This window comes from Agelaius tricolor, unplaced genomic scaffold (assembly GCF_023055355.1).
Source record: "Agelaius tricolor isolate 1412-34295 unplaced genomic scaffold, bAgeTri1.0.p SCAF_26, whole genome shotgun sequence".
Lineage (NCBI taxonomy): Eukaryota > Metazoa > Chordata > Aves > Passeriformes > Icteridae > Agelaius > Agelaius tricolor.
In genome coordinates this window covers 4436584-4462145 of record NW_027269286.1, presented here as the reverse complement: position 1 = coordinate 4462145, position 25562 = coordinate 4436584, and the positions used below count along the sequence as shown (strand labels likewise).

At 41.2% G+C, this 25562-nt stretch overlaps 1 protein-coding gene across 3 annotated transcripts; it reads right to left on the bottom strand.

Moving 5' to 3' along the window:
• Positions 1-479: 479 nt before the first annotated feature.
• On the bottom strand, positions 480-25002 carry RCBTB1 (RCC1 and BTB domain containing protein 1). Of its 3 annotated transcripts, none has more exons than XM_071448455.1 (12): positions 24847-25002; positions 18591-18761; positions 17615-17765; positions 17008-17174; positions 14262-14420; positions 13069-13176; positions 12002-12144; positions 9059-9249; positions 5865-5991; positions 5260-5411; positions 4507-4637; positions 480-1578 (listed from the first exon to the last, which is right to left on the bottom strand). In XM_071448455.1, exons 2-12 carry the CDS (start codon positions 18732-18734, stop codon positions 1438-1440), a joined length of 1614 nt encoding a protein of 537 aa, XP_071304556.1. In that variant the 5' UTR covers positions 18735-18761; positions 24847-25002; the 3' UTR covers positions 480-1437. The 3 variants fall into 3 exon arrangements, with proteins under 3 accessions (XP_071304556.1, XP_071304558.1, XP_071304557.1); XM_071448457.1 differs by lacking the exon at positions 24847-25002 and adding an exon at positions 24500-24629; XM_071448456.1 differs by lacking the exon at positions 24847-25002 and adding an exon at positions 24209-24345.
• Positions 25003-25562: the final 560 nt, after the last annotated feature.

The window sequence follows — 25562 nt, the reverse complement described above, 5'->3', positions numbered from 1 at the left end:
TGACCACTTGGAATTCCTCACTTGAGCTTGCTCTGTAGGAAGGTGAGGATTGATAAGCACAGACTAACAGCATTCAAAATGAGCTCTTGAACAATAAGGTGTGCTTGATTTAACAAATTAATAGTCATTTTAATTGCTTAGAGTTCAAGTCTGCTGCCCTTCTAGGCCTAGAAACATCACCAGTTTACTGCCCATGGCCAGAACTTGAGGGCCCCTCAGCCTGAAAAAAAACCCACCTAAACCAAAAATGCATTAACAAGCTCTGTCATTAAACACAGTAAGAATGATAAGGATGGTCCATACATACCTTCAGAAGGGTTACAGCCACTTAAGGATGACTTAGTATAAAAAGTCAGATCCATAGAGTGAACCACTGAGGTCTAAAATTAGTGCCTACAAAGAAATCTGTGAACTTCTGAAATCAAGAGCACAGGTATTTTGTCAGGCACAGTGAAATCAGCAAGATTCATTGTATGGGGTAAGTTGGGTTTTGGCTTTATTTGTTGTTTATTTGGGTTTTCCTTTGTTGTTTTGATGAAGTTTTTTAAATGAAGCAACTTAAGATGCTGTATGTAACACAAAAAGCTTGCAATGTTCTTCAAAATCCAAAGTTTGCTAGTGAAGAGGTACAAAAAAGTAATTTTATTACATGTAGTTTAAATTTAGACAATAATTAAAAGCAAAATCCCACCCAGCTTTCCCTTCCCCCTCTGAGGGAACCAATATAATCTGAAGTCACTGGAGAGTGGAATTATTTCCATTAAGCATTATAAATATTGCTTGAACAGATTCCACAAAGTACACATTACAACTTATATTAAAATATACCCAAATATAGAGATTTACTTCAAATTAGTTTTCCTAGTAACTCCTTTCTTCGAAGTCACTTGCAGAGGCTTTGAAGAGACATCATTTTTGCACACTTGAAGCACTGCATACACTTGGTTAATTACACACAGCAAATGGCCAATTCATTCACAATCATGCAAATGCAGCAAGAGACAACCATGCCATTTGCTCCTCTATAATCCCAGGGAGTTAATGATTTAAGTGACATCATTCAGTGGCTCGGGCCAGACTGTTTTCCAACCCCAGACAGTAAATTGGAGATAGGAGCAGGCGGTGCTAGAACGGAGATTTCCTAGGCTGGAAAGGCAAGTCCGGAACACCGGCCGGAATCCTTTGCACACTGCAGCATTCCCTCTCTGCCTGAACCTTGAGCTGGATCCACCATCCAGGTTTGTTAAATGCAAGTGAGTGTTTTGCTTGACACATTTTTACAACAGTTCGCTCTCGAGCACTGAAAACATTTGTTTTCACTGTGGCCTTTCAGGTTCTGTGGTGGAAGAGACCACAAAACAGTTGCCTGGACCCACACAGTTACATTGTAGCTGGAAAAAGAACCCCACAAACACCTCGACTTACGGCCTCATTCTTTCAGTTCTTAAAGGCTCCACATTTACTGGCTTTAGCAATAAATTCCTTTAGCAGGGGACCATCCATTTGCCAAAATGCTGTAGTTTGTGTCACTTCTGTCAAATGATTGACACAAAACTTAAAGCAGAATTCCTCTAAGTCCTAAAGAGGTGGGAAAAAAACAAAAAGAAAAAATGTTATCGTTGCTTTCAATCACAGAAAATATCATTGAGGCACAAATGCCTATTTATGTTTTATTTTTGCAGCAAATTGGACAAACACACCCAGTGGCTCTGTGTTTCCCCCCCAACAGTCACTATGTAAATGCAACAGAAAATAATGATTCTACCCACATATGTCACTATGAAAATGCAGCTACAAGAGGAAGTAACCAAAATTTGTTTCTCACTATATAGCAGCAGTCACAAAAAACAGCTTTTCTGAGCAATATATATTTTAAATTCTCACACTTTGTTTCATCTGCATTCTCTGACAACTTTGAAACTCCAATGTAAATAGGAGATCTTGGGGTAATGATGTATAACCAAGACTGTGGATAAAGAAAATTCAGCTCTTTTCTTTCATAATATGAACAAATCTATTATTTGTAAGGTTGCTTGACTTCCTTCCTGCTTCTTGAAGGGCTTAGCTAGATCCTTCAAGTTCCAGGCTCAGTGTATCCTGACTGGACAGTTTGTACAGCAAAGATTAGGCAGAAGGTCCTTCTGTGCATTAGAAACAATCTCTGCTACAAAGTACTTCACAGGGCTCCTGAATGTGATTCAAATGCAGTACTGGAGCACAGTGCAGCACAGCAATCCTTGCAGAAAGTGGGCTCTGGATATTTGAGTTTACTTGGAAGTGACTCCCATGTAATAATTAGCAAAGCCTCACAACCATCATTGCATTCTGGTGATGTCAGACAGAGAGAATGCCTTAAAGAGCACCAAAAAAAGGCACAGTCCTTGTCAGTGCAAGGTTCCCCACTGAACACTTCCCACTCAGATTATTTCCAACTCCTCCTTTGAGGAGGAAATCTACTCTGTGGTGCAGATCTAAGCTGCTCTAAGGAGGATGCTGCAGCCCTGACAAAAAAGGGCAACTGCCCACACTGTTCTAGTTTCTTTATCAGATGTTTGTAGGACTCTCTATATGAGAGAACACATTCTTCCTTGGCTGCTCAGCAGGATGGGCACTGCAGGAAGGCAAAACAAACTCTCTAAGCCCCATGATGTAGGAAAGACTGAATAATATTGATGCTTTCCCTTAAGGTCAATACTGAAACTAGAGCAACTGTGTGTGCCAGTGCCAGTTCTTGACATAACAGTAATATAAAAATATATCCTGGCCTAAAACCAAGCATTCTGAAGCTGCAGATCTTGACTTGTGTGGCATCTGTGCAACAAAAAAAGACAAGCTTATTAGAACTGAACACTGACAGTTGTGGTATTTTTTAATAACAAAATTAACTAGCATTTTAAAGAAAATTACATCATACACATTGCAATATTTTGCACTGCTTTATTAAAAACTTTATATTCCAAGTCAATGCAACAGAAGCATACAATAAACAGAATTATTGTAGTATTAGTAACTCTGGAAAAATCTAAAGTTCTGTATAAAAAGAAAGGCTGAGTTTCATTTGCAGATGGATGAGCTCCCAGCAAACTACTTAATATAGACTTAGGTGAATAAAGGCACAAGGTACAGCTAAGGATTATTTTAAAATCTACAACAAGAAGCTCGCCCTGACCTAATTTTAACCCCTTCAGTCAGTCACCAAAAGAAACTGCACAAGTTTAATGTCATGGAGGTATTTTAAATTAGCGAAGCAGCTTCTTTTAAGTGTTGTCTTCTGGCACACACCCCCCTGAAAGAACTACATCAGCCAAGCAATTCCAAGCCCCCTGCCAGCATTGCAGCATGTAAACCCAACTTTTGTTGAAGCCCAACCCCTCAGCATCACCCATTCTCTCCTGGAAGCAGCATTGAAGCCTACGGTTCTAACTTTACTTGGCTAGGGAGCTACAGGTGTGGCAGAGTAACTGGATTCCTTACAGCCCTTACAAGCAGAATCAATCACACACCTAAGACCCATCCTGCAAACCATCTCTGGAGGCTAAAATATGGGAATCTTCCTATTTTTTATGAACTTCTATCAAAGACATCACTATTCACAGTAGATCAGAAGCCAGGACAGACACTAACACAGCTTTTGGTTAAGGTCTGTCAAGCAAGCATCACACCTCAAGGCTCTGAAATAAGTAAGGGCAAGCTGCATGCCAGCTGCTGGAAATTAAGTACAAGAAAAAGCAATAAGTTGATTTACTGAGTACCAAAAAACTGCTTTGTAAGCATAAGCAGCAAGTTCAAAACCAACCAATTGTAAAGTTGCCAACGCAATGCACAGATACTACTGAACACAAGCAGCCAAAGCAAGCCCAGGAATACTTCCTGATTAGTTCCTAAAGCAGCATGTTAGGAATCTAGGAGTGAAGTCAGACATTCCACAGTGAGGAGGTTTCACTCCCCTCTTTACACACTGTTGCTCTGTCTTCAACGTTTAGAAGGCCCCTGAAGCAGTTCCTATCCTGACACTTCATTAGCATACTCTGAAAACTGGAAGTGTATTTGTACCTAACAAAACAAAAAAGCTAAAAAAAACCCACCCCACCAACCAAAAAAAAAATCCCAAATGCACTCAATCCCCAACCTACCACCATGTCATCACACACAACACACAGCCTTACAAATAAGCAATTTAAGGCTTAAAAGCCTGCTTTTCATTATGTTACTTTTTGTTTAAACCTTCCCCTTGTTTCAGAGTTAGTGTTTCCATCCTCAGAAATATCTGCATACTAGTTCACCTTCCCAGTACTGGTTTATAGGGAAAAATGAAAATAAAAAATGAGATACAAAAACTGTATTTGCCATGAGAGGTAAGTCCAACATTCTCAAATTCTGAAAATGGCAAATAGAATTAAACGAAAGTAAGAGAGAGCTTATATGAAAATGTAACCAGCTGCTTTTCTCCATAGTTTAAGTCAGGAAGCAGCCACCCATTTAAGAGATTGAACTTTAGAAGTTTACCTCTGCATCATATCTGACAGCAGCAGAGAGCAATGAAAATGCATTTTCCACAGTAATTCCTCTCTTGATAATGTGCTGACACAGTTTTTTCAGTCTGTTTTCACAGTATGAAGTAGCCAAATCCAAGAGCCCTGCAATTAAAACATCATGGTATCAGTCAGTTGTAAAATTAACTCTGCTCCTTCAACCTCTCTGCTCCTGCAAAGCTCTCTATCTCTATAATGTGCTTTTTCCAAGTAGGTTACTATTCAGAAAATGCAGATTAAAGGCAAAGAAGAACTTTTTATTACCTCATTCTGCACTCCTGCAATCTCTGTAAATATGAAGGCTGTCCTACTAACTTGCATACCTAGTGGCAGGCACCATAGCATGAGTAAAAAACTGTTATCAACAAATGGGCTTGAATTACAGCTTGTTGTAATTGCTCTGCTGTCCAAGTTTCCTCCCCATTAGATCTACTGAGATTCTTTGATCATATGCCAAAAAGTAACTGACTCAAATTAGTAAAACATGCAAGTATTTTCACCCAGAGAAATAGTTCCTCTCCCAACCTTGACCAAACTGCTCATAGTTTACTTCTAAATACACATTATTTTTGCTGCAGTTAAGTTTGCTACAACAGCATTTTAAAGACAGCTGAATTAATCACCAGTAAAATACATTCTAGGCTAGACTAGAAGCCTGTATTTAGTCACTTATACTGCAAGCCCTGTCCCAGTTTTTCTGGCTTTGCTTTCTGACCATCAGCAGTACCTATTGCATCTTCCGGCGGGAGGTCAACGCTGTCCGTGTACAAGTACTCGAGGAAGGCACGATACACAGGGTAGGAAAACTGGTCTATTTCTATCACCTCCTTCATATCCTCATTCCAGTACGACTGGAACATGGTTCTGAAGTGTTCACACCTAGGAGACAGAGACATCATCTGGAATACTATTACACACAGACAAATGTTACATTACAGTCCCCCCGAAATACATATATGGGGCACTCTACAATACTCAGAAATATTTTACCATGCCCCATCAGGGCCAGCAGTCCACATTTTGGTTCCTAACACTGTAGCCTTCATTATGCATTTAAATAAAACTCTTCTTTTGCCCATGCTACAGAAACATCTGTGTATACACTGCAATCAGACCAACTTAACAGAATTTATTATCCCAGGAAAAGCAGGCTCAGTGAAAAATTAATGTGGACCCCCTTTTACCATCACTTCATTTAAAGCTATTGTGGATACATGGATACTATCTACTACAGGTTTTGGGGTCCCTCCTTCCCTCTTACTGTTTTTTGCCCCTTTGATGATATCCTAAGCTTGTTCTGTACAAATAAGAGCTGTGAAACACAACCACTACCTGATTTTCAGAACAGCTTTGTGGACATGGATGTACTTTCCATCCACACGGAACTTCAGGTCTGAGGTTTCTGGGCTGTCAAACTCTTTCTTCAGAGACTCTGCTACTGTTAAAAAGTCTTCATGCTCTACAGAAACAATTTCAAAACAAACAAAATGAGATGTTAAGAGCATCTTAAATGGAACATACTCATCACTAACTAAAGCTAGGAGCTTAACCAAGAGTTGTCAAGGAAAACATATCTGTGTCAGGGATCCACTGGCTTAAGCAGAAAAATGGGAACGATTAATTAATCCAGTAGCATTTCCTGTTGGGAAGGGCTGCTCCACAACAGCTACAAGCAGCAATGGTCACCAGTTCCCATTCCATCCCATTGCACAGAGGCAGCACAGCACTAAGGGAAGTACCTGGAGAACTCTGTCTCCATGTGGGCACTACCCACAAGATTCCCAGCCTCCAGGCAGCTCAGTGCTGGCTCAGCTTAGCTCTGCCCCCTGACCTGCAGAGTGCTGCTAATGGGAGTCTGCAACACTCCTGAAATCCCTGGGGAAGGGGCCTGCAGCACTCCAGCCACACTGACACGGTGTGAGCTGGGCCTAAAAAGAAAACAGGTCACCACATGGTCACCTTTCTGTGCTGGCAGACTGGATACAGCCTGCAGGCTGATGAGGTCTTTGCCAGGCCTCATTAACATGAACTATCACTGACACCAATTACTCAGTTTATGAGTCAGGTATAACAACACAAAATCCAGCAGCAGTGCTGCTGAAGGTACAACCAAGGACACAAAACCTCAGCAACTCTGGAAGTGGATTAAAGCAGAAATACCACAGTTTTCTCTATTGAGGCCTGTGGCACTGGTCTCATGGAGACACACTCTCTGTGTGTCTCTAGAAATCATACAGGAGTTGCAGCACAAGCTGTCTGAAGCTTCTGGTAAAACAAGGCCTCTGAAATTTCAGAAAACCTAATTTAACCCACTATTCTGATGCATCTTAAATGTGTGTTTCAAAGCAAGTGGCTTCTAAGAAGTGAAGCATGGAAAAGAAAAACAAATGGATTTCTACTAAACGGAATGCAATCCACAGGACTGTATAGAGCTGATTGATCCATATATAATCTGCACACCACTCTTCAACCGTTAGGGACACTAAATTATTTTGCATTTAAGAAGAAATACTGCTGTAACAAACTACTCAGAACTGGCAAGCCATGCCTGTGCCACACAAGACCTTGCACTCCTCTGACTTACATGAATCACTCACAGAAACTGCATCTCCTCTGGCCCAACTAAGCCATGCTCCAATCCCTCTCCATTTGCTCATGTGATCTTTTTTTTGCTAGGTCATGAGCTTAGCTTTCACTCCAAATACTTTCAGTCCTGCAAATTTGTATTTCACCACAGCCAATCCTGAGTGGCTGATTCATTTTTTTGGCAGGGACACTGTAACTGTAAGTAGAACAATAACCTTTACACAGAGTTAGCTCTCCCTAAGAAAACAAAACAACACCAAAAAACCCAAACAAACAAACAAAAAAAAAACCATAAGAAAAAAGAAGTGTTTACTCCTATGTGATTAAAACAGGTGGGAAAGGAAAACACATATGGAAAATGGAGATTTAAAAATGCTCACAGAACTAATTATTTTGATTTAAATATTCAGAAAGATTGCCAGACTAAGTGGGGAAGAATCCCCAAAGGCTAAGAGGAATTAAAGTGCAGGTAACAGAGGTCAAACACCTGGTTATACTCAGTCTGGGAATACCTCATAAAAACAAGGGACTTGAAACCAGGGAGAGATGTCATTTAAACAGCTCTCACTATTAGCAAAAGTCAACAGACTGGACAACCAGGAGACCTCCACAAGTGTGGAGTCAAGAGAGAGCAAGACCAGCACATATTGCAGAGGATTAGAGAACAGAGAAAGTGACAAATGGGATAAAAGCAGACTTAGATTTACTCAGGAGCAGACAGCTCAAAGTTAATCTTCTCTCTCTGTGGCATCTCTACTCAGTTCTCCCCTACAGGTGAGATGCTGTTACCTGGACCTCTACAAATGTGGTAACGTGCTAAATGAGAAGTTAGCACAGAGAAGCTGGGTTAGGACACGCCAAATGCAACAGTAAAGTCTGAGAGACTTAACTGGAGAGAGGTTACTTGGGATGTGATCCATGGCTCCCCAAAAACAATTCCAGACAGGGACTAACAAAATTAGGGTCTGTTGTCAATAGATTAGGTGTCCTAAGAGATCTTGAGAACTGAGGAGGCAGCAGATGTAAGATGAAACATCCTTATTTTTTTGAACATGAAAACACCTTTATGTTTTCCAGGAAGTGCAAGCTAAGCCCTTTATATCCTATTTGGGGTCAAATAAGAATTAGCAGCATGTGGATCAAAGAAAATAAAGAAAAAAGGTTTGAGCTTATTTGTTGGACACAAAGACAGCACCCCACAGAGTAATCCAAGGCAATATAAGAAGAGAGTTCCAACAGAAAAAGCAATTAAATAGTCTTGTTTCACAGGGACTATTATTTACAAGTCTGCCCATCTTTAAGGATAGTCAAACTAAATATACTTGAGACAAATCATCTCATGAAATGAAAACTTGGAATTCTGTTACTTTCAAAACAAGAAAACACAGGGGAGAGATTTGCTCCTAGAAGGGCAAATACTAATGAGGGAAAAGCTACAGGTGACACTTAAAATCCAAAGTTGTTAGATACCAAAAGAAAACAAGCCTCAGGAGTAATCTTCCAAGCAGGAATAGTTTTAAGAGGAAAAAATCCTTTGTTAACAGGTGTCCTTTTTCAGGGTTATGCTGCCCATCTGTAACTCTTTGTCTCTATTGTCTCAATTTGTCCAAGTTATTATTACGCTAATTGTATTACTATTTTTATAACCGTTTTATTACTACTAAACTTTAAAAATTTAAAACACAAGTGACTGGCGTTTTTCACACACAATATTCATGGTGTAATGGTAAAACAGGGTTGGCTTTGGATGTACACTGGCAACCAACCTTGTTACCCTTACCCTGGATCCCCAGCTGCTGAAATAGCAGAAGGAAGCAGAAGGAATAAACAACTAGCCACAGAGTTGCCAAGCTTCCCTCCTTGAAACAGAAGCCTGCCAGGGAAGCAGCGTGCTGTACCAATCACCAAGGGACACAGGGACAGCGGGAGCTGGAGCTCACCTACGGAGAGCAGGCGCCACATGACGGCGGGGGTGGCGAAGCAGGCGAACACATCGTCGGTGCAGGCGAAGTGGGTGAGGTGCGGGAAGGTGACGGACTGGCCCCGGCACTGCCCCCACATGTACACCTGGCCGCTCTGCGTCTTGGCCGCCGACGTGTGCGCCGAGTGGCAGGCGGCGATCTCCACCACCCTGCGGGCACAAGGAACACCGTGAGGCACTCGCAGCACTTCCCAAAGGCCTCACCAAAATAGCAGCCAATCAAACTATGCAGCAACAATCCTGTACTTGGGTTTTTGTCCTGCAGAAAGGTGATACTGCTTGAACGGGTATTAAAAAATCCCACAAATAAATTTTGAGATTGTAGATTTTATTGTAATCAGATGTTGCTTTAGCTATGTCCTTCTTATCAACTGACTTCCCTCCTATTTTTTCATAACTATGGAAAAGAGGATAAAGAAAAAACAAGTTTTGTTTTTCTCCCTTAAAACCAACACACATCAGAAACTTATTCTCAAGAAGAAATTTCTTCTACCTCCTTTTAACTTGATTTTTGTAGGTTGACAGAGCTCTGACCTACTGCCTGTACTTCAGACTTATTTTGCTGTTAAGCTTACTTTCCCTCAACACTGAAATTCAACATGAAACACAGTGCTTCATTTGAGAGGAATGAATTCTTTAAGAGCTATGGTTGTTTTTAAATAAAGTCTACATAGTCTTTTCACCCACCTCACAGTTTTTTAAAATACTAAAGTTGCTGATGCTCACTTATCTATCCTGTTCTCCTGTTGCTCAGGCAATCCCTAGATTCTTATCTGAAACACTGCAAGAACTGAGAAGGAACACAATTCCAATTAAAACACCACAAAGACATTGCCAGAGTTTCTGTGCATGTGAGAAGTAAAACAGGGAGGGTTCCCAAGTTCAAAATAAAAGCTATGCTTTCCTGTTTTTTCTCTGTGGTAAAAAACACATCAGAGGATTTCATGCTTTTGTGCCAGAAACCCATCAACCAGAACAAACAAATATCCTTCCAAGCAATCTAAGAATGCACACACAAAAATGTGTATTCCTTTACAGAAGAACAATGCCCATAAAGAGTTAGATTTTTAGGCAAAAAAAAAGTTTCAGCACAACGTTCATATTTAAAGTGCCAAAACTATTTCAAGACAAAACTCAAAGAATCTACATCACTTTCAGTATATGTATCAATAATTTCTGGCAGAAAGAAAACTGATTTTACAGTAGTGTAAAACAACTGTCAACTTATGAACCTCTATGCAACATCTCTGCAAGACACACCATAGAGTATTTATTTAAGGGACAACTCACTTTTTATCACAGCTATCAAGCTGAACTACTTCCCTCTCCAAACCTTCTTTTCTTAGCAGAACAGATTCTTCTTTTTACAGACTATACAACACTTCAGCAGTACAGCAGTACTAAAGCACACCTATGGTACACATGCTTACAGTACATGTACAGGGTAACATGGTAACCATGCATTTAACACCAAAATTCAGGAAGATGACCTTCACAGCTGTTCCTCTGAGCTAACACTAAATGAAGTCTGAACATTCCTTACATCTGTATGTGCAATATTTTTCAAGACAGCACCAAATGAAACCTCTTAAGTAACTGCTGCCAGCATTAAATATAAATGACAAAAGAATTACATAAACAAAAAGATCAGGAGCAGCAGTAATGTGCTTCATGGGAAATGACAGTTCACCCACTTTTAGCACTGTTTCCAAGGGAGCCAAGTCAAGCAAGATGAGTAAGTTCAAGTGACTTATCTCTCCCTCAGATCCCAAGCAGAAGTTCTATAGTACTTCCCCCTCCTTCATCCATTGAACAAATGCCAGCTTTATTATAACCCCATGCTTGGGTTCACATACAGTTCTGAATGCAACAGTTCTCCTTGACAACAGTTTACTCATGAAATAAATCACTAACAAAACAAAGTTGATCTATCTGCAAATGTACACATTTCTCTTTCACTGCTTTTTAAAGAATATTTCATTTTCCTTCACTAGTGTCAGTTCCTTTGCAGACAAACCAGCCCCACGGCAGTGGTTTTTATTGTGATAGTTCCTTTCTTCTTTCTCTGACCCCCATTTTTAAGCTCTTAAACATTCTCAATACTGTGAAGCTTTAAATTTAAAGTGTGAGAAACAACAAAAAATAAGAATGACTTCCCAAATGGGGGAGAAAAACAAAGCAGAAGTGTTTCCTAGATAAGAGGAGACTGAAAATTAAGAGATCTATAGACCAAGACAAGGTACATTAATGTGCCCGGAAAACACACAAGGGCCCAGAGAATGGGACTGAGATGAGCAGCAAAAGAGCTAGCCCCAGATATGAGGATGATGAAAGAGGACTGACAAGGGTTAATTTCATTCTTTTATGAGTCCAGGAAACTAAAAAAACTACAAACTACTAACTGGTACAAGTAATAAATATGGGTGCTAACTGTCCTTAGCTTAATCAACCTTGCAAATTGAGTTCTATTTTCATGGTGGACTATTTCAAACCTTTCAAAAACTGTTTTTCTTCACATGTCACTTCTTGGAAAGGTGGTGTTTCCTTTCTCCCCACTTTCTTTTTCTTTTTTTAATGTAGGCCTCAATTCATGGCTTGGTTTATTGATTTCATAGCTCCAGTTTTAAGCAATGGAACAATATACAGAATAGCATAACACTTATTCCTTCATTATCTTTCAGTATCAGCTAATGCAAAGTACATTTTGTTCAATAACCATTACATACAGCAAAAAGCACTCAGTGCTCATTGTAAACAATAAGTTACCATCCTTTCCCATATTTTTAACATCAGCAACAGAAAAACAATCCACCAAGCCCTACAGATGCATGCTTCCACTGCTAGGGACCGCATAACACATGCTCAGACTTTATCAACCCAGAAAGAGCTTGAGCAAGATTACCTTTCTTTTTCCATCATGATCTGCACAGGGCTGAGCTGATTACTTTTATTGCCAGTCCCCAGCTGCCCGTAAGTGTTAGCTCCCCAGGCATAGAGCAAGCCCTCATCTGTTAGTGCTAGAGTGTGCGCATAGCCGCAGGCAATCTGTAAGTAAACGTATACAGCGTTACTCCCGGACCAAACACAATGAGAAACAAAATATCGCACACATTACCTTGGCTAGCTCATGGTAAGTATCTCAGGCACTCTGCACCCAGCACCACAATGCGATAGTTCTCAGTACTGGCAGCTAACACGAGCTATGTTGGCTGTAGGTACTGCCGAAGTCCCAGCTTCATTAACTGCATTGGCTGCTCCCAAGGAACTTACTGCACACTAGACAAGTCTCCCTAGATGCTACCTGCTTTCTTTGCACATGAGGAACACAGAACTTCTTCATCACATCTTGCAATGCTCTGAAAGTATTTCAGAGCTGGATTATTCTGAATACAGTATGAGTACTCTGTAATGAGGAGAGCTGCAGTTCAACAGCCAACAACCCTTCAACCCAACTTACCACTTTCAACTCTATAGAACCTTCCCAAAAACCCAGGAAATCCCAAATTTTAGTTTAATTTCTAGCTAGAAAAAAACCAAAAAACAACCCAAATCCAAACAAACCAAACTAAATCCAATCACCAAACAATAAAACCCACCACCATGTCTCATCTTTCCTCTCCCCTTGCTTCTACAGGACTAATTAGAATACTTAGAACAAATTTGAACATCAGATTCCCCTTGTCTTTAACTAGCACATTTCATTTAGTTTTGTAACAAGTATGCAATTTGTATCAACTGCATAATTCACTAGTAGTTACAGTAGCTAACTTTAAACCTTTCCAAGCATTTACCAAATCAAGTATTTCACAGCTTACTTGCATGTTGTATAAGCAAAATATAATTCAGTGTAGCTAAAAAAAATTCAGCGTTGGAACTAGTGAAATCTAGAAGCAGGTGTAATACTCCAAAGAGAGGTTTCCAGCAGAAGCTAGCAGCAGGAATGCACTTTCACTTCCACGCTGGGCATACCTGGAGCACACAGACGCTGTGCAGCGCTGCCACTCTGCACGGGGTCAGCTGGTTCCCGTTGTTCCCCAGCCCGAGCTGCCCATTGCCATTGTAACCCCAGCCATAAACCTGAGTGCACAAGGAAAACAAAATGAAGCCATGAAGCCACTCTTCACCAGGAGTACGCAGCACTTAAGACTTAGTATCCAAGCACAAGCCAAGAAAAGTACTTACTAAAAAATTGTGTGCTATTTGAAGAGCAATACAGAGAAGACTGAAAGATATTAAGTAAACTGCAATGACTTACTGCACTCAACTTCTCCACCCTGCATTTACCTTTTAAAGAAGCTAAAAAACATGTCTTTGAAGTACTAGGAATTTGGCAATAAACTTACACTACGCCAAAATCTCTCCCATAGCATCAACACTGACTTTTACACCATCCTTTCCCTTATTACTTTTCCTTTTTTTTTTAAGTTATTCTGATGAACTGATCACTTCATATGGAAGTCCCCAGTTTATCTCTAATTCTTCCTTTAGTTTTGTTACAGTGGACACACCATGACATACATAAGGACAATGAAAACCCATCTCAGCCTCAGGGACTTTGCAGTCCTTCCATTCACAAGGAGATACTACCCTCTGGTTGGTGAAATGAAGTAAAATAGAGGTCACAGTTCATACCTAAAAGCAAGACAGCACCATAAACTTATGTTAAATGGAACAGTTGCACAATGGGAGGGCAATGTTCAAAAGAACGCCTTGGGTTTGTTGCTGGTAATTAAGCAATGTGTTTAAAAAACAGGATCAGCCAATGTATCCTTGCAGAAAAATTAACTGTTTGATTGTGCATGCTTTAAAGAAATAAACTGAGACTAATTTAATTAATTAAAACAATTTAACGTAACTTATGTTAAGTAATCTCTTGCAACATGAAGACAAACATGGTTAATACAACTGTTCAAATTCTTGTAGTTGCAGACTCAGTAAGAATTGTGTTCCAATACAGTCTTTGCCATAAGAAGGAATACTGAAAGACTGCATCTCCAGTCAGTCGCAGTGTTTTCCTGCAGCTGGCTCACAGAAGTTGCCAGGATAGCTCTGTCAATAACAGCCCTAACCTGAGCCCTCCCTGCCAGCATTTCTCCATATTCAGACACCAGCTTGGTGGGCTCAGGTGACAGAGAACGAGGGAATGCAGCAGCAGCACTTACCTCACCATTGTTTACTACAGCCATGGAGGAGGTCTGGCCACAAGCGATGCCAACCACAATTTTACCCTGCAAGCAGTTGGAAACTCTGCGAGGAGTTGGCTGGTTGGCTGTAGATCCAGATCCAACTTGACCACAGTTATTGTAGCCCCAAGCGTACAGCTGTCCATAAAAACAAACAAACAAAGCCACACAGTTTAAAGCTTAATAATAGTAATGATAGCAATAGATAATCTTCCCACAGGCAGCACTAGATTGGGTAAACTATCCTACTTAACAAGCTAAAATGCCTAAAGTTCATTTTCAATAGAAGAAAATTATAAACAGCATTAGGACTCATTTAGCAAATAGGAATATAGCACTTTTTCCAACTTATTGCAAAAGAATGACAGCATCTGACTAAAACAGAAAACAAAAGGAATATATTTCCATATTAAATACAAGTCAGACTGTAAGCCAAAGAGCATAGTGATTGTCTTTACAATTTCATTATCTTGAAAAAGGTATGCAAGCCAGAATATCATTTATTTCCCAGACACACTAACTCCCCAGTTTAGAGCTATGTAGTTTTCTTCAAAGAGCTCCAAGCCAGGTTTATTGCTGGACACTCATCATACCTCTTCTGCATCTTTCAAGAGCTGTGAAAGAGCAGGGTTTTGTCAGTTTGTGTTTCACAGCAGCATTAACAAAAAAAAATCCACAATTTCTGTCAGTTTAAAGTTTCTTGGCGCAAACTAGCACTAATACAAGCAAAAATATGAGTTCCTGTTATCTGAAAGTCAGGAAGATAGGGAAGTAGTTTGGTATAAAAAAAATTATAACTCTGTGGCTTTGGTGCCTCCAATTTTTATTACATGTATACATGCCCACAGCTTGGAGTAAAATTGTTTCTGAGGGTTCATCCTCTGGTGCCTCATCCAGTTCAGAAGTTTGGCCTCTTGGAAACACCTTCCACAGACATGCTTGGCAATACAAGCACACTGACAGGTACCCTCATGAGAAACCTACACATCCTTTGGTGCCAGAAGCTGTTTACTGCAACACCAGACCAAGAGTCATAAAAACTAACACCTCCATCAGCACCAAAAAAAAACCCAACCCACCAAAGACAAGAACAAAATACCCCCCACCACCAACACAACTCATTTACAATGAATAACATGAACAAAAGAAAGAATCAGTCCTTTGCTTTTTGTTACTTCTAAATGCTCGATCTTTGATTCCTACTGAATATTTGAAGATGCCTCATAAAATACTTTAATTTTAATAACAGGAAATACTTAGGTAGAGAATCTCAGAAGGTAGATCAAAATGCCAAAGGACATGCCAGAGAAGCATGAATGTTTGCATTCCTTTAATTCTATCATTAAAATACTTCTTTTTTAAATTTGCACTGCATTAAAACTGCACTGAACCATACCAACCAATTATGCCAGGTACTTCCACAAATACTTCCAACTTCAATGTCTCCCTGAGGTTTTTCAGGTTTATTAGGACACAAGGGGGGCTGGCAGCCAAATCTTTGTATAAAGCTGCTTAACACATTTTGCTGCTTTCAGCGCACTCAGTTCTGGTAAAAGCTCAGAGCACAAACAGACCAAGTTACTGCAAGGTACACCAGGGATGGATTTAAAGTACATTAACAAGCCACACTGGGCAAGCCAGCTGCAAACACCAGCTCCATGGTCAACACAAAGAAATTTCCCTGCTTCAACTGAGATTTCAAGCAGGTCACATTTATGACAAGAAACAGTCTGGCCTGCACAGGCAGCTACCACACAGCAGCTGGCACCTCTAGTGTAAGTAATGTGTGAATGTCCTCTCCTCCCTGCATGCTCACCAAGCTTTACACTTTGACCAAGTCAAACATGACAGCACAAAATCTTTCCTAAGTGTAGGTTCTTCTTTCAGATAAAACACAGACCACTTAACCCAATCTCTCTTTACCCTTAAAATACTTGGTATTACTGTTGCACTATTATTCCATACTGGGCCACAACACAGACATGCTCAGATTACCAGGATGAGAAGAGCTGTAGTTTCCCTTTTCACTGTCAAAAGGTTTTAAAATTAGAGGGTTTTTTTTATTACTGCACAGCTGAAACCAGATTTTCCACTGTGCATACATTGGTCAAATCTGCATAACTGGAAACTAATTGGATGTGTTTCCCACAACACATAGCCTGAAGCCTGAAACAAACAGCATGAAGCAGACTTGGATATAAACCCAGTGCTCTTTCATTAGCTACACAACAAGGTATTCTGAGGTGTGCAGAGCCACATTCTTCTGCAGTACCAATGTGGAAATGCAAGACATTTCTACAAGAAAAAGACTAAATTCTAACCCAGTAAATACAAATTCAACACACCCCCTAACTAAGAGAACTGCAAGCAAATAAATAACATTTTGCACCTCAAAAACCATTACTTCACCTCTAAGTGGCACATCTTTCTAGTCTCACCCCTGTGAGAAACACAAAATTTTACTAAGTTGTATTTCCCTTGTTCTGGGAATAAGGTTCTGGGGTTCCTTTTTTTTCTGGTGGGGGGGGTTAGTAATTTGGTTTTGGGGTTTTTTTTTTTGTTGTTCTCAAGTCTGCTCTGATGAAAAGGACACCTTATTTTGAGATAGCAAGAGAAAAGGTTATATTTGTAATTACACTGTAGAAACAGAAGTTCAAACTGCAAGGTCACCTCCACTATTCACTTCAACAAGGAGATTAAGAGATTTGAACAGGTTTCAACTTACATCCCCATCCAATGAGAGTGCCATGGAATGATGAGAGCCACAAGCTACTTCCACCACTTTCTTTATTAAGAGATTTGTGCAAACTTGAACAGGAGTAATGCCCTGATTGGTTGTGCCATTTCCAAGCTGGCTGTAACCATTATGTCCCCAAGCATACACTTCACCATCTGCAAAAATATTTGTGATGAAAACCACTAAAAATTTCAGGGAGGTTAAGACAGAATTTTAAGAAATTATCAAATACCAACAGGAAATTGAAATTAACAAACTATTAGAAGAATCATCTGTATGCTATAAAATTATATACTTTGTTTTATATTCATACATCACAGCATATCCTCTAGATTGTGGAAATACATGGAAGTGCACAGGTAAGACAAAGTACATCATAAGTGACAGTGTAAAATGCTACAACCTCAACATAGCAGAAATGGAAACTTTAGCAATTACAAAATCCATTTACTTCCACTTAAGACCAACAAGAACCTCTTAGTGTACGTTAGCCAGTTAACAAGTTAATACAATTATACTATAATCCATTCCCGTTAAATGCAAGTTTAGCTTAAAATCTCTAACTTATGTTTCTAACTAAATGTTAATTTTCTACCTTCAGTACAAAGAACAACATGGGGTCCACTTCCATAACTGAGACTGGAGATCTTCTTTCCACATAAGGCTTCCAACTTCTTTGGTACTATTGTGCTCTGATTATCTCCAGTTCCCAAACAATTACTGCAATTCAGTCCAAAAACAAATACCTGAAAAACAAAAGAATACTCATTTCAAATGTTTTATGCTCAGGTATGCACAGATGTGTAATGCTCAGGTCTTCATTAACTAGGGACAGAGTTTCATCTTGGACCTCCAGGCGCCAGAGACATCCTGCATGGAAATTAACAATCTCAAGAGGCTGCACAAGGGCATTTTGGATGTTAACTGAATTATTCAGATTTCTACAGTCCTGGAATTTAAGCTTTTTATTTTATTTTTATTTTCAGGAACTGCACCATAAGAAGTCTGAAATTCTGAAAAGGGGAAGCCACCACCTTCTTTTAAAAGCAGTTTGTAAATAGCAAATAATGCATAAGCATGTAAAGAGCTATACTGTGGGAGGCTCATCCTACAGGCACTATTGATACGACTTTGGGGGAAAAAAATCCTTCTCTACCCAGTCTTACCAGAAACTTCCCATTAATACATCCCAGAACACCTGTCTCATTTTCTTTGAGCAGCACTATGCTAACTCATAATGAGTTTCTGAATCATTAAAATCTACAGAATCTTTCACGGTATTTTTTACTTAGCAAGCCATAACCTCATTTTCTATCTTCATACCTGTCTGCACTTAACTTCAAGCTACCACACCTTCTTTTAAATTCTGCCTGTCTTCCAAAGTGCATGTAATCCATCCTGGCCTTTGCCATGTGAAAGTCTTCTAACAGTCCATTTATATTGTCCCCACACAAAACTTAAGAAAAAAAAAAATCAAATGTTATATCCACCACATTTTAGATTTCACAAAATGCTTTTGAGAAGCTACTAATCTACAGCCATTCTGAAAACAGGCACTTGTGGCAGCTCACCTCGTCGTTGTGCGTGATGTAAATGGCTTCGTTGGCCGACGTCCCGAACACACACGCTTTCCGAATGGAAGCAATTTCTTGGGGGGAAAGTAAGGTAAATATTGGCCACTTGCCTACGTCCACCATGATGCTGCTGTGTGTCATGACGCCTCTACAAGCAAGAGGACATTGCTGCAATAAAAAAAAAGCACAAACAAAAAACTTATTAGAAAGAGTATTTTGCGCTTTCATTAACAGACAGTAAGGGAAATTCCTTTACATGGAGAAAAGACAGGTAGCTCTGAAAGTAAATATTCTATTCTGTATGAAATATGGAATTGTATTTCCTTGTATTTAGGTGAACAAAAAGCTCCTCACTGAAAAAACAAATTGTGTCCTTAACAGGGTATTTAAGTAAACTATATTCAATACAGCTAAACGTCTGCTCTTTAACAAGCAAACTTAGTAAAAATTTGTGATTTAGCAAATATCCACTGGTGGCAGAGTGGAATTCTGAGGGAATTTTCAAAGGGAATTTCAGTTGCAATTCCAATTTATAAAATTTTCACTTGTGAATTTTTTGTAATCTTACAAGTTACAAATGCCATGTAAGCAAGCAGTTGATATATATGTGAAACATACAAATAAAAATAAGGATGGAGCTGTTATGAACATGACCCAAATCTGCCATCTCTTGTGTAATCAAAAGCTGTTATGGTCAAAAAATATTTGTGAGAGCAGGAAAGCATGAGCTTGTGCAATTAGGCAGTGAAACACATCAGAGAACAACAATTAAGTAAAATTGCCATAATCTGTTACTTAGAAACCAGGTGGATCACATTAACAGCTGGAAACATGACAGGGTATAGAGATGTTTGCCAATGAAAACAAACATATAGAACCCATTCTTCTCCAGTGCTCCCTCTTCCCAGTTTCCCCAGGATGACTGCAGCAGCTCAGGAGCAAAGCTGACAGCACAAACATCCAGAGCTCATCGAGGCACTCAACCCTGCACATCACATCGCCCACACCCTGAAGGGACTCTGCTGCTTACAATCCATGATCCATGCCCAGGGCTATCAGCAAGTTCTGTGAAATGTGGAGAGCATTAGGTGAAGAATTCCACAGAATGTCAGTGACAAGACAAATCACCATAAAACAGTAAAAGCCAAGGAGGCAGGGAATTTTTCCATGGATAAGAACTGCAGTCTCTACCCAGATGCCATCCTCTCATCAACGCTTAGTTCTTTCCTTTTCATTTTTTGCTTCAGTGCAACCCAATCCCCCTATTCTTTGCTGTGCTGCTTTCAAGTCAGGCTGCCTCTTTATGGTGCCTGGGTACCAGGTAAGGATAACAGTGAGAACACAAGACAGCCTCTCCGCTCTTCTTCTGATGCTTGGTTCGCAAACTGTGCTGACAACCAAGACTGGGCTTCAGAAAGCCATTTAACAACAGCAGTCAACTGTTACTCAGTGCAGATGTTTTTTGGAAGAAGGGAGTTTAAAAAAAGTAGCAATAATAACAATTAAGAAAATGAAGTTTGAGAAACACAGAGATCACTGTGGAATTATGTCCATTAAAAAAACAAAAAAAACCCTGACACAAAACCCAGGCAGGATTGCTTCCTTATCAGATTCCATAACTTTGGTCCAATAAACCCAGCTCTGCTCTACAGACATCTCTTACTAAGAGCCTGACTTAACTCTCTATTTCAGATTTGAAGCAGGTCTTGAAAACATCTGAAATCTCCAGAGCAAATGCATAATAGATTTATTTGTAGAATAGCTTATTTTTTTTGGAAGTCTACCTGATGGTAAGGCGTAGGACATTCTACACAGCTAAACAGGTTTGGATGCATTTAAGCCTTCTTAATTTCCAGTCCAGTTACAAGCACAGGCTAGTTAGCTGCCAAGATTTGTCACCTCACCTTGGCAAGTCTTTTAACGTATGACACTATCAATCAATTAAAACAAGGCAGCAATTACTTGTTCTTTTGAGCAGACCAAGGAAGTGTCCCTTCTGACTTCACCTATTTAACTTGCCTCATGTAATATACAACTGCCAAGGCACAAACGAGTCAACCTGGATTTTAAGAAAACTTTTCTTCACTGAAGTAATTTTCAACATAACCTGTGAAGACAGGAAGACAAGGTGTAAATTGGCTAGGATATTCTCTGGCAGAATAACAAGTTCTACAGCACCCAGAGAACGAAATCTATTCTAAAACTAATAAGTGTAATATGTGTTGCCTTTTCTCTCCCTTCCTGATCTGTGCACTAGGTCTCTAATCCATTTGACTTCTTTCTCTTCGGCTCTGTATGACTCAGTTAATCACTGCTCTTTGACAAAACCTTTCCAAGCACTTCCAAAACTTATGCTGCACTCCTCACAGCTCAACCTGACATCTTGTCAAACTAACATCAATAGATAAAAGCTTTCAAGCACACGAGACTTCCCAAACTGGAGATATGAGCAATTAACTCCATCCACAGGTGAAGATCCTTACAATTGTTAACAGGTGTTAACATTGTTTTTCCCAAAACCATGCTGTATATTTTCAGTCATTTCAGCTGTTACTACATTTCTACAGTTATTTCAGGGGTTTTCCTCAAAAGGTTCTTAAGGACAACTCGTCTGCCACTGGTAAATCTATTTCTTAAATAAATCTCAACCCTAAACTCTATCCAGGATTTAGCAACCAACAAAGGTTCACAAAAATCCTTAAACCAAACAAACAACGTATTGCCTTTTATATGTACTGCTTCTCCTCAAAGACACACTTTTCCCTACTCTTGAAATATTAACTACTGTCCTTAGATTCTGCTGTTTGCTGGAGTACCTATCATCACTGGCTTTCAACATTTCTATGGCAGCAACAGCAGCTGTTTTCCTTTATCCTTTTGTCCAAGAGAGAGAAATTACACACAAACCTGAAAGTTCTGGGCCTTATACACTGACTACTGTTTCTTAACTGTAGTTGTGCATAGAAAGCTGATTTAACTATTTATTCTTCATTTTCCACAGAAAACAAATACTCCACCTAGGCAGAAGCACCACCTTTTTCTCTCTAAAAACAGATTCCTTAATAACCTCAGCCAATTTCCCAGTTGTCCAATAAAAGTTCTGGCAGTTACAGGAAGGAAAAAAAAATTCTACAAGTGAGGAAAAAAGTATTTGAGAAATCTATTTTCAAATGTAGGACTGTAAACGGAGGTATCAGTAAAGTTACTCGTTATTATCAAAACTGAAACCAAATTGGTTCCAGCATCCTGTAGGACATACCGCACACTTCCCAAAAGAGCAGATGCTCTGTGATACCATGACTGAGCCCTCACACCAACTACACTCACGCTTCATCCCTGCACACCATTGCCTGAACCTGGTGGGGACAGTTGTGAGGGAAGTTTCTTCTGGGCAAATCCTTGCCATGAAAGGCAGATGATCCAGGAGACTCCAGACATGGCACCACAAGCAGAAGCACAGAGAAACCCAGCGTCCTTCCCTCACCCTTCCTGCAGTGTGTCAGTCCCACACCTAAGGTTATTTACTTTTCTTGACAGGACCCTGCTACATCACACACCGTGCAAGGGCTGCACCTCGGCTGAGAAGTTTGTAAGGGCAAATGTACCAGATGGAGCCCCGAGCAGCCAAGGTATTTTAATCTGCATGCTAATAGCTCTCTCAATATATTAGCTTCAGGCTATTGCTCTGATTCTGTGTGCAACAAGGCAGCAGCAGCTCTGAGAAGTATCCATCATATATCAACACCCAGATCTTAAGTTAATTGCACTTAAAAACCTTATGAGTATAAAACCCCTGAGCTTAAACTGGTTGCCCAAATTGCTTTTAGAAACACTGCATGCCACCTCTCAACTGTTAATTTCTGCTGCATGATGCAGAGATAGACAATTACACAACACAAAGCTTTACTTCTGCTGCAAAATGAACCAGCAGAGGGAGTTTATATCAACAACACCTCTTCTCACGGCTCTGACATCTCCAAAATGATCCAACAACCTCAGTATCCAAACAGAAACAGAGATCACTCCTTGAATTTCACTTAGGCTAAAAATAAGCAAAAAAGGGGGCGGCTTTAAAAGAAAGGAAACTGAACTGGCCACATATTGTGACGAAAAAGAAACTGACCTCAGGGTAAGCACCAACATTAAGGGAAAAACATTTACATCTGCTCACAATTTAAAAAAGCCACACACTTCTGGAATCATAGGCACCTCAAAAATTCTGTGTTAATCTGCTGCCTACACATTCATCTCCTCGGTAATTTGCTTACTAGATAAAAAGCCTGCAAGCCGATTCACAGTGGCACATGAAAGACAAACATGAATCCTGCCTTAAAAAAAAAAAGGCAGCGTTTACAAAATGCTTTGTTAAAATGATTTTAGATACTTTTCTACAGAGTTTATAGTTCAGCTAAATAAATCCACGCTGGATAGAACAATAGCCTAACACAACATCCTACCGGGAAAACAGTACCAATTGTCCTCGGGACAAAAAAAAACTACAGTTAACTCCTCAAAGATTATCCCCTTATTTGCAAAGGCTGCTGGAACACAATTGCACGTTTGTTTCACTCCCTCCTTAGGCTCCAATGTTGCAGCTTATTCCAGCCAGGCAGACCTACTCCTGCACAGAAAAACTGCAGGCCCAGGCCTTCATTTCTCCTAATTGCCTTTGGGAATTATGAACAGCAGTGAGAACACAAAAGCTGGGATATCTGGCTTTAGAACAACGCAGAGTGACTGGCACACTAAATCCCTTTTTAATTGGAAGTACACCTTAACCAAGGAAGAATCAAATCCTTCACGTCATGCCGATCTTCCCCCAGTCTACATTTCCTTTTTTTGATTTCATATCTTGGCACTGAGAAGGAATAGAGAAACCATATACTATCATTATATTAACAATACTATTGATGTTAAGTAGATGCATGAACCAAGGGATGCACTGAGGCATTCTCCCTGCCAATGAAGAGACCCGCACACCCTGAAAAAGTGTGCCCTAACTTACTTTCCTTGGACCTTACAGGAAGCAAAATTTCTATGGCAAAACTCATGTGTTCCAAACCTCTACACAATTTATTTTCAGATGTCCTTAATGTGCCACACAGGGGAGGAAAGAACTACTGATCCAAGGGCTGACAACCAGATCTCCTGTTTGCTTTGAGTAACCAGCTGAGAGAGATAAGCAAGCAAAGAGCACCATCATACACGTGAATGCTACTGAACATGACTGGTTTAGCCACAGGAAACCACCCTTATGAGGGTGACTGCCATCCACCCACCATAACAAACCTCCAATTACAAAACTGTAATTACAACCACACTTTGCCTTATTTTCTTTTTTTTTTCCCTACGCTAAAACCTTAGTGCAACTTATCAAATCCATTCACTGAGGACGTCTTCTAAAGCAATGCCTGTCTTCCAATCTGACATATAGAGAGATAAGCATTCAAGGGGAAACATTCATATTAAGGCACTAAAGAACGAATGCATCTTAACAACAGCTTCCAAAGTTTTTCCTAAAATACCCTGTGCTCCAAGCACATTTCCATTTATGATGCCTTGTACCCTTTTCTCTTAATCCCACCCCTTGTCGGAACGATTTAAGCCCATTTTACCTTCCGTCAGTAGAGGACAACACAAACGGGTCACTTCAACTTTCTAAATCAGAACCCTGCAAGTTCCTTATAAAACAGGCAAATATTCCTTTAGCGTTCATTTACAAGAGTTTCCGAAATTGGAACTCCGCAAATAAAAACAAAGCAAATACCCCTTCAGTTTAGAAGAAGTGCGTTAAAAACCCGAACAAACGCTGTAAATATTCATAGAAAGCCGGGCGAGGAAGAACAAAAAGCGTTGAGTTTTTCCTGCTCCTGGGTTGTTTGTTTTTTCCCCGACCAGCCGGGTACCTCAGTCAGGCTCCAGGAAGCCGGCGACAAAAGGGAAGGATAAACCGCAACACCACGAACCAGGAAAATAAAAGAGAAAAAAATCAGTAAGACCACACAGTGTTAAGGACGTGCAGTCGGAGCCTTGCAGAGGCTGAGTGGGAAACTGGCTGGCGGCGAGACAGACGCGGGTGAGGGTCCCCACCCCAGCCCAGCTGCGGCGACGAGGACCCTCTCTCTCTCTCCGTCCCTCCCTCCTCTCCTCACTCTCCCGTTCCGCACGGGCACAGCCACCCTCGCATCCCCGCTGCCCGCCCGCTGCCCGCGGCGCGCTAACGGGACGGCGCGGGGCGGGCGCTGCTCCTCACCCGGTGCCCGCGGCGGCTCCCGGCGGGCTCCCGGCGGGCTCCCCGCGCCCGCTCCGCCCGGCGCGGCCCCCGCGCGCCCCGCCCGCCGCCGCCGCTCGCGCTGCCCCTCACGGCCGTCGGGGCCGCGCGCGCCGCCGGCGCCAGCGCACGTGACCAGGGCGGGAGGGGAGCGGGGGGGGCAGAGTTGCGCCGCATCACGTGACTCGCCGGAGGGACGCGGGAGCGCGGGGTGGGGGGGGGGAGGAGCCCCCCTCCCTATTGACCGTTCGCGCGCGCTCCGTCACGTGGGCGGCTCCTCGCTCCCCATTGGGCGCCGCGGGTGCGCCGGGCGCGTGACGCGGCCCTGGTCCGCTCAGCCCAGCCCAGCCCAGCCTGGCCCGGCGTGGGGCGGAGCGGAGCGCGGGTGGCGGGGATGGGGCGGCTGGAAATCATCCCGGCATCATCCCGAGTCCAACCTCCCGCCGAACGCCACCGTGTCAACCGGGCCATGGCACTGAATGCCACACGCAGCCTTTCCTTACGCACCGCCAGGGACGGTGACTCTGCCACCTCCTAGGGCAGCCCATTCCAATGCCCAGTCATTTTCTGAGAAGAAATTCCCTGGCACAGCTTGAGGCTTTGTCCTGCCGCTCAATTACCTGGGAGAAGAGGCCGACCCCCACCTAGCTCCACTCTCCTGTCAGGGAGCCGCAGGGATCGATGAGCTTCCCCCTCCC

Bases quoted from the DNA above. Each gene is read 5' to 3' on its own strand.
- RCBTB1 (XM_071448455.1), bottom strand. From the start codon at position 18,734: ATGACACACAGCAGCATCATGGTGGACGTAGGCAAGTGGCCAATATTT. The intron at 17,175-17,614 runs GTAGAAAATTAA...ATATTTTTGCAG, and splicing joins TGTTGTTCTTTGTACTGAAG to ATGGTGAAGTGTATGCTTGG. The intron at 4,638-5,259 runs GTACTGCTGATG...TTTTAATTGCAG, and splicing joins CCCGCCGGAAGATGCAATAG to GGCTCTTGGATTTGGCTACT.